The sequence below is a fragment of the Lepisosteus oculatus genome, chromosome 3, assembly GCF_040954835.1.
Source record: "Lepisosteus oculatus isolate fLepOcu1 chromosome 3, fLepOcu1.hap2, whole genome shotgun sequence".
Taxonomy (NCBI): domain Eukaryota; kingdom Metazoa; phylum Chordata; class Actinopteri; order Semionotiformes; family Lepisosteidae; genus Lepisosteus; species Lepisosteus oculatus.
In genome coordinates this window covers 67,632,900-67,643,048 of record NC_090698.1, presented here as the reverse complement: position 1 = coordinate 67,643,048, position 10,149 = coordinate 67,632,900, and the positions used below count along the sequence as shown (strand labels likewise).

Below are 10,149 nucleotides of genomic sequence, written 5' to 3'. Positions count from 1 at the left end.
GAGCTAAATGGGGGATTAGGACTTCCATTAATCTGCCTAATGTAGTATTATTATTACTACTACAAATAACAATAAGAATAATTAACAGGTGATCAAGGGTGTCTTACAGTTGCATACAGTATGTACAATATAAAGGTGCTGTGTAATACACTCTAGAACTGCAGTGTACAGTACATCATTTACATTTACACTTGAGTGACTGTTGCATAATAATCTCCACGTTGGAGAGACTTGACTGAGACTTGACTGAGCATAGGTGATGAGGTCATTGAACTTGTTGAATGCCGTGCCTGGAGAAAATCAAGAAAGAAAAACACAGGAAGGAACCACAATGATCTGCCTATGAAGAGAACAATGTCTATGTGCCATTGATATTTTAATAGACTGTTACTCATTGTTTGGGGTGTTCATAACCAGCAGTTACTAGTCTAACAGGAAATGACAGGTATGAAGAGGTGAAGAATGATAGGCCATGATCTGGAAGACCACCAGTCCCAGCACCTTGCGGAGATCGATGGAGAAGTCCAAGTTTAATGGTCGCTACAGAACTCCACTTGTAGTGATGATGCCAACCTGACTCCAAGGTGCTACTGTATGTTGATCAAGTCCCCTAACCACACATGCTGTCTTTTCCGTATTCAGTAATTTCATGCTATTGAAACATTCCTCCAGGGCACATTTCCTCATTGAAGCATCTAGTATGATTGTTTAGGATCTACGCTCTATGACAATAACAGGGCAAGACAATAAAGTGCACAAGACAGAAATGCAACTTGGTACAAAACACGTGTCTGATAGTGTGTGTTGCTTCCAATGGTGGCTACTGCTGTAACATTCCCCCCAGTTGATAAACCCTATTAATGACAAATGTTAATCATCATAATATACCTACTGTACAATATGTCTGTTTAGTAAAACATCAGTGCAGCTGCTATAAAAAATGTTAAACATTTTTTTGCTGTTCAGTTTATATACTAGCTCTTAGATTACATATACTGTACTGTGTGCTTCCTGTATTTCCTGATATATTTCTTCTTCTGAACAGATGATCTGTTATAATTAGAACAGTTGTCAAATGGTTGATGCAGTCAGGAAATGTGGTTTAATGACCAAGAGTCAATCAAAATATCACACATTCTGTAATTCTGGTAGAAATGGTAAATTTGGAAATACTCATCTACACGGATGTCTTACACGACTTTCATTGTTACTTTTACTGTAGCTATGTTTGACCAGTTATGAAGCTTGTTTTCTTAATTGGACTCGATTTCTGCTGTCGAATCAAGAAGTCAAAACAGCAGTGTTTCCCTAAAGAGGACAATGTCCCTCTCATTTTCTTCACATTCAATGTTCTTCAAATACAAAACACTAATCTTGCTAATCATTTAAAACATTGATGTGAAGAATACATTTAGCAAAACATAATTTTTCAAAACTTGTTTCCCACTTTTAGAAATTATTTTTGGTTTTCACTGTTCCTGTTTTTAGATGAACTCTCAGAAATGTGGAAATGGACTTCCCAAATTTAAGCAAAATTTTAAAAGACTGTTGAGGGCTTTTTTAATGATTAACATCTCTGCCGATTCTTCCAAGTTTCTAAATAATTTAAATTTAGATGGAAGGAATTCTGTTTCAAACATTATGAAAATTAAAAGACGTCTGATAGCCTCCGTTTAACATTTGCTGAACAACTTTCAGAAAATTCAGACTTGTGAATAGTACATTTAGGCAAAAAGACTCTAATAAAAATCTCAAGCAACCTTGAAATTTCTCAGAATCCTGGAAATCTAGAATTTAGAAAGGTACTGTACATATGGAAAGCTTGCATTGCCACATCCCTGGAGTAATGAGGTCAGGGTTCAGTCAATGACTATTATTTTGAAAATGCATTTGTATAGAAAATAAAATATTACAGCATAGCTGGGAATTTAAACCGTGCGTCAAAATGGTATTTATTTTTAAGGAAATCGTTTGGTAAGCTTCACACACAAATGCAGTGCTTCTTTTGCTAAATGGGAGATGAAAAATTCCCATTTGAATTTTGTAAAAGTCCCACTACTGTAGTTTTCACCTTGTAGTTCGGATATTGCCAGTTTATGAAAGGCCTACTGTGCATCACTAACTGACCCATTTACAGTACAGTTTTGTCCGAGTAGCTCCAAGCATCTCCGAATGCTCAAGCCGATGTGCTCAAGAATCTCCAAATGGACTTTATTAACTTACCAGAGCCACACCAGCTAACCATACAATGACTCCTGGGATGTCCCTAGTAACTGTAAATTCAATTCAGTTTATTTTTATATAGCACCTTTCACAAAAAGGTTGCCCCAAGGCGCTTAACAATGCAATTGACAATACTGTACATCTTGTCAATACAGGACAGAAGACCAGAAGACAACGGAGGAGAGGAACCAAAGACTCCTTAGTACGGAGAAAAAAAACCTCTAGGGGTCCAAGGTCAACTGGCTGCCCAACCCCTTTGGGCATGCTAACATTATAATTTAAATGAGGGTGTAAATCCATCCAGCTGAGTCAGTCCACTTAGTGATAACTACCTTGTCATGGTGGAGAACCACATTAATAACTGTCAATTTGAGGTAGGGGGGATGTAAGAAGAAAAAGTATTGATAATTCTAAGTTTCAAGTAAAGTCCTGCAGCATACAGAACATGAATAGGGCTGTGCCATAGGATGCAGAAGAAGTCAGACATTCATTTACAGCCATGCAATTAAACTGCTGCTATAAAGAGTCATAAGAGGCTTTGGGTTTCTTGTGATGTGAGCTCCGAATTATGTACTGTAAAAAAAAATCTAAAATATTTAGTATTAAACAGTAAAATATTGTCATACTGGGTGGCATGGTGGTAGAGTGGTTAGCAGTGGGTCAATTTCCAGCCCAGGGGTCCTGTCTCCATGGAGCTTGTATTGTACAGTATGTTCTCTCCATGTTCACATGGGTTTACTCCGGATGCTCAGGTTTCTTCCTACAGTCCAAACTGATAGGCTAATTGGCTTCTGAGAAAACTGAGCCTGGTGGGAGCATTCCCTGCAATGGACTGGTGTCCCGGCCAGGGCGTATCCCGTATTGCCCCTGTTGATTGCTGGGATAGGCTCCCCCCATGAACCCGAAAGAAGGAGAGGTTCGAAAATGGATGGATATTTGATGCTTTCTCTGCAAATTTCATGACCTAAACTGGAGGAAAAATACAGAAGACCCTTCATCATGTAATCATCATCATGGAATATACAGTACCAGTCTTGCTTTAAGCAGTTCAGGCCTTTAACATAGGAGACCTGATATGCAGTGAGAGAAATACTGCACAATTAAACAGGTACTGTAGCTATTCAAGTGTGGAATCTTTTGTAGACTTTCGATGTGGCTCAACCTACAGTTATGCATCTGCGAAGCACCTAATGTATTCCTTTTACCATTTCAAACAAAAATACAACCACATTATTTATAGGTCACAGGCATTTAATTTGTTAAAGAGTTAATGAATTTCTAATTCTATAGAAAATAGTAACAGGAAACTCCTTCAGTGATTATTACATGCTGTAATTGCAGCCTGTCCAGAAAAGAACAGGAAGAGTAGATCTGTTGTATTTTTGGTCTAGATCCAGTAAGGCACCTTAATGAATGACTGTGATATTCTAACCAACATTATAAAGTCACTTGGTTTTCAAATAAACAGGTTGAGATCATATTTATCCTGTTTGTTAACTAAGTATAAAATATGATTACAGAACTGACTTCACAGAAGGCATTCGGGAGATAAACAGTAGCTCCCTTGGTCATTCTTTCTAAAGAGCTGGTGAGATAGTACTGTCTCCTCTTGGGGGCTTCAAAGAAATGACAGACTTTAAAAGTTTTTTGCTTTCTTTGTGTGAATGCACTTGTGCGATGGAGTCTACACTGCTGACTGGAAGAGGTGTTTTTACTGTCCAAGAGCAGTTTCCATAGGATGCAGTGATGTTGACTCAAAACCAGGCTAGAATTCTGCAGAGTCAAAACAGATGCTGGGAGACAGAGACCACTTGAAACCAGGTGTGGGTTAAACCAAGCACACCTGACACAAGGCCTGCCTATACAGAGGGTTACACAGAGAAACAGTGAAAGGACAAAGAAGGATCAAAAGAAAGAGTGCTGGTTGAGAGGTCTTGAGACAGAAAAAAAGAAGTTGTGTACCTATACAATTGCATAAAAGGTTAGGATTCAGTTAGGGCACATGATGTAGTCAGCCTAATGACAGACAAACAGGGGGCTATTGTTTAGCTAGACCTCTGAAGTGGACCTCTTCAGAAACTAGACCTGTTGCATTTGTGTTATAAATATTCCCAATAAAAGTGTGGAAAAGTGGCAAATAACCTTATTTGTTTGGAAAAATATGAGATGAGCATTGAGCTAAATTTATGTGACAATAAGTACAGTAAACGTTTTTACTGCATCAGTATAGTATATAACAAGTATTACTGAAAGCCAAAAAATGTGTCTACTTAAGACTACTCCACATTCTTATTAAAAACTGAGCTGCAAAGACGTACTCCTGTAAAATACTGGAAAAAAAACAAAGAAACCAAGGCACGTTTCTTAAATAATTTATGTACAAAATTCATGAATCAGTATCAGCACTATTTCTTTGACAATATGTGTAATTATTTAGGATCGATTTAACATTTGCTTCAGTGGCTATACATAAAAATTCAAAAGCCAAGATCTATATACTTTAATTGCTATACAATACACGCTATTTCTGTTTTTATAAAGATAAATATTTGTGCAAGAGTTCACATTTAAAAAAATAACATAAGAACAAATGACAACAACAACAAAAGATAAACGCTTGCACATCTTGGCACGAGGTATGCACACAAAATACAGCATCACTCTTCAAACACAGCAAGACAGTAGATTCCAAGTATCCCCAAATCACTTCACAATGGAACAGCTGTCCACCCTTTTCAATTACCAAGATTTCAATTATGTTTAATAATAGCTGGACAAAGCCATTAAATTCTTAACACTGCCCCTAGTAGTCAAGCACAGTTCCTGCATGCTACTGTAAATTCTCATAAAGGTAAACTGTATAATGTCAAGGGTAATAATAACATTCTAAAAATCATTACTGCAAAGAAAATGATTTTTAAAAACAATGCATTTAATGTAATTAAGACATTTCTGTTTTGGTAAATGGGAATAAAAAATTGAATGTAAATCTTTATTGGTTTTTCATACTGGCTGTTATTTTATTATTATTTGTGACGGACAGACATCCTAGGGGCCAATAGGTGACTAGAGTCTTATTAGAGGAACACTGGCTTAATTCATTTTTTACTGACATTAAGAGCCTGAAAGAACAAGACACTTTTATTGGAACCGATAAGACAAAATCATTGTTGTTTATACAAAAGCTCTTCTCATTCTAGTTCACCAGGTAGTCGGTTGCAAGAAACACAAGACGTTTCGAACCAGAGGATTTACACATTTCGTTAGAGGAACTTTGAGATCAACAGGTGCAGTACAGTACGTACACACCACAGTGGAACCATTACATGTTTGTGCCATTGATTCGATTTCTTCTATGTAACCAAAACTACTTTATCATAAAATCTTCCTTGAGTCTAAATTTTGTAAATACATGTATTCCTACTAACTCAGTAAAGTAACTACTGCACTAATACAATTTCAGTACTTAAACATTCCTACACCATTTGACTGCTCCTGGGCTGCTCTAAAGGCTGAAAAACAGCTTTTCTTCTCATACTCTTCTCTTAGTGGTGAAAATAAGAAATTGGCGAGTCCCCTTACTGGAATTCTAATCAAAGACAACTTTTAAAATATACAACAACATACAAACTGATTCAAATTAATTTTCTCATCTCTTTTGGACACAGTTATAATATGACTTTAGCAAAACGTTTTGGCTAGAACTGGATACCAGCTGGGATGCCTCTGAAATACAGTACACTGAAAGAGAATTCTGGGAACTGGATATCTTTCCATCCATAGATTCAAGATACTTCCATAATATGACAACCGGAAACGATGTATGTTACTGCACAAAGGCACAGAGAATAACTTGGAAACAAAACTAATAAGAAAATTGTGGTTTTCTACTTACTGTAGCCATAGTAAATGACCAGTCATTATTTAGTGTGATCTTTGATTTGGACGTGTTGGACAGTGAAGATTGAACCATTGGTAGCCAGAAACCTTGGGTTAGCAGAACATGGTTTAAACTGCATGCTGGAGAAAGTTGAAAAGGGATGCTGCATTTTAAAAAAACTTTAACACCAACGACGACAAAAGGAAATCATGATAAAGTTGCACACACTCATTTCACTCTTCATCGAACCAGTTATGTGACAAAAGAAATTTGTGGTTTTAAAAAAAGATTAAACGTGCAAAAAGGGGGAAAACTCTCTAATACAGCCTTTTTTTCCAGTTTGGTCCAATTTAGAAAGATAAAAACAATCTATCAGGTCCTTTTGAAGATTAATTACGCGTACTAAGAGAATGGAACTGTTACCCTTCAATACAGAATTATTGATTTTTTAAATTTGGCAGAGCCACAGTAAGGCCTCAGTGCAGGGAAACGCAACATAAAAAGAGATGGTTTGCACATTAGTCTGCTCATTTCATGTTTTGCCAGGGTCTCTACTGATTGAGCATAAAAGAAAACAGACAACTGTCTTTAAAAAATGTCACTGAATACACAACTGATTACATTTCGCACCTACAGTATAGATTAGAACAATGGACAGATCAGAGCCCCACACTCAAAACCACCCATAATGATCTGGTGTTAAAATACGGAGAGTCAGTGTTTTATTTACATGTGTAATAACTATTTCCAAAGGTCAGATTCAGCATTTGCAGAGACAGGTCTTATGCTCTGCGTCTAGATACCATTGTGACTGTGCTTTAAATGACAGCCAGGTTACTTTTATTTCAGTATCAAAACAGTATGTCTCAAGTCTTCAACAATCCTTGAAAATAGGTTTTCAAGCCTCTGCAACTGAACTGTGCAACAAGTTACTTTAGGCTGGGAATGAGATTGTGAAAGACAACTGACTCAAACTGAAACTTCAGATGCTGATTCACATCCCCTTTACAGATTTGCTTTTAATCCATTTTATCCATTTGTAACTCTTTCAATAAAGAGATTTTTACAAGTAGTAAAAGAGAAAGGAACAACCTCTGAAGTTGTCATGAATAAAAGAAATATAATTGAAACTAAATCCAATGCTATTCAACCAAAATGTTTGTTTTCTGTGGATATAATCCAAATATGATGATGACCCTTGATTGCATGACTAGAGTGTGACAAACATGCAAACTCACATGAGTTGAAATTGCAAATCTTTAGCACTACACAGTCCTGAAAATCTATGTGACAAGCAAGCAAAATATGTAGTCCAACTTGCACTAAGGGAAGGCACTCTGTGGGTACTTATTCTATCAAACTACTGCTACAACTAGAGTGGAATTTTATACAAGGCCTTCCATAAACTGGTCGATGCACTCTCAAGAACAGGGAAGACATCAAAATAAAGTGGATAACAAAAAACTCATTAACCTTCAACCACTAAATAATTAAATTAACTTTCTTTTACTTATGTGATATCTGAAAAAGCTATACAGCACATTACACATGAAACTGTCAGATTAATCAGTAGGCTACAATAGCTAAGACCACAGAATGTTAATTTAGTGAACGTAAGGTTCATATCAAATCCCATGCTTCTGGTAATCATGTTTTAGTAAACAAATATCTCCTAATTATATCTGTTATGTTCAGTAATACGTTTTAAAAATTATTTCAGTTGCAGAACATGGAATACGCATGGATGTATTGTATACATGGTTACTGTGCAATAATCCATACAGCCATGCAACTCACACATACTGGACACAACAATCTACAGTACAAAAAATGTTTTCGGTACATGCTAAGGTCATTTTCTCACAATACTGTGAAAATAAAGTCAGTGTTTCTGCACAGTTAATGGTGTCTTAATTAATGGAATAAATGCTGGTTCTATCTTAAAGGTGCTCAAAGTTTAACAGAAAACATTACATTCTGGATTTGTAAATTTAAATGAATTAATATTTATATTTAGTGTGCTGCGATTTCTGTTTATTACACAGCAACACACCTTGGGTAAAAAGACAATTCATTGGCTACAATAAGATCCCAGTTGACCAAATTATAATCATTGCCCTCTGTGGTATAGATTGTTTAATATTTTTTATCATTATTATTCATAATTATTTTAAAATTGTATTTGAAATTACTGTATTCTATAAAAAATACCGATCTGTTGAAAAGACTGTAGCACATAGTACAATATATAACTGAGTGTAGAACCATATGTAAACATGTAAACTGCAGGACTAAATACAAATTAATCAGATTATAAGATTAGTGTGATCAGAGTCTACTGTTAACTGTGCTTAAGGTATTGATGAGGCAAAACTCACAATGGCTCAGATGCTAATTAAAAAGCATCTTTTCTTGTTCTCTGATTTGCATGTTTTCTGTCTTTTTAACTGGGAAACCAAATCAGCCAAAGACTAATTTAAAGTGATGTCACCTGACAGAAAATAAACAAAGAACCTGCAGGACACTATTTGCATTTAACAGCATACAGTCCATGTCCATGCATCACATCTGTAGCTAATAAAGAAATATAAGGCAAGGGCTGTAGATGAAACACAGCTAAAACAAATGAAAAGGAGATAAATATTCCAGTCCAGAAATGTAACCGAATAGGATTTCTTTTCCAAACCAGTTTACGATGCCTCACATAAAATCAAAGCCAGACAAGCAGCCTGATCCGCTGATCAGTAGAGACCGTGGCAGAGACACAAGGCAGATGGAGAGGAGTACGCGCTATAGCACCCATTGTGCAGAGAGAGAGCCCACCGGAGAAACACTCCAGGGGCCCGGCGGAGCCCTGACGCCAGCACACCGCCCCCTCCTCATCTCCCCTCCTCGGCAGAGCGTATCTCCGACTTGAGCTTGACGAACTCGCGGGCGACCTCGTCGTTGGTGCGCTGGGACAGGATGCGCAGCACCGTCAGGCCCGTCTCGTCCATGTGCACCCGCCGCCCCAGCGGGCACCAGCAGGCACAGCTGCCCTTGTCGGCCAGGTCGCGCAGCTGCATGACGGCGATGCCGAGCACGCGGTCCTCCCGGGCGAAGCAGTAGTCCTTCACACACACCTGCAGCTCGTAGCACTCCGGGCCGTCCTCGTTCCCCAGGATACTGCACAGGAAGACAGCATGGGCCCATGAACTTAGAACATAATGGGTTTTTAAATACAGGGGTAAAACAGTCCTCCCCCACTATCTCTACACAGTAATGCCATGCTTAGAGCTCCTTCCATTAGTGTTGATTCTCTATAGCACTCTTTGTCCTGGCTGTCAATTTATTTGTTCCAAATACACCTATAGAAGAGGAGAATGGCTGTTTTAGCTGTCGAGAATGCACATACTGTACAGGCCAGGCAGATGCACCTGGAGCGCACTTAGCACAGCCTATTCGTTGAGCGTCAAGCTACTATTTGCGCTGAAGAGAAACTGTGGCAAGAAGACGGCGCTCAAGCTCTCAGCCAACGAGACCGTGGTATGATATGTATATCGTACGGCCAGAGCCATTTGGAATCGCTTGTCAAAAAGAAGTATTAAATGACCCCAGGATAAAACCAGCCTGGCCCCTACAAGCAGATGTAGCTCCTCCCATCAGTCTCCCACTGCTGCCAAGTGGGAGGAGGGAAGGCAGACAGGGGTTAGTCTACACAAGCTGTGACTGAATACTTTGGGGAGTAGCCAAATATTATGCATTTTTGCAAACAATTTAATAATAAAACTTTTTTCTGTATCAAGTGGATTTTTTAAAATCATTTTTAGAGGTAATATTATCAATACTTCCAATACTAATACCCCAATGAAGCCCTGATACTTCACTGATATATGAAAGAAACAGTGTACATACTGTAGGAACACATCCCCACTGAACCCAGGCTAGAACTGTCACTATTCGCACGGATTCCCACAGAGCTCCTTTATCTGCAACACATCCTCAGCACTTTATGCTGTATCTGTATGTCTTTGTGGCATAGAGAGAGGCAGACTAGCACGAACTTT

General features: G+C 38.0%; 1 protein-coding gene across 8 annotated transcripts in view; it reads right to left on the bottom strand.

The window, feature by feature from the left end:
* Window positions 1-4,579: 4,579 nt before the first annotated feature.
* Window positions 4,580-10,149, bottom strand: part of LOC102696748 (protein unc-13 homolog B) — a 92,106-nt gene continuing 86,536 nt past the window's right edge. For all 8 annotated transcript variants that reach the window (XM_069187417.1, XM_069187414.1, XM_069187415.1 and 5 more), the window contains one exon: window positions 4,580-9,268. In XM_069187417.1, coding sequence (XP_069043518.1) covers window positions 8,983-9,268 — 286 coding nt within the window. In that variant the 3' untranslated portion in view covers window positions 4,580-8,982. The remainder of the gene's footprint in view (window positions 9,269-10,149) is intronic.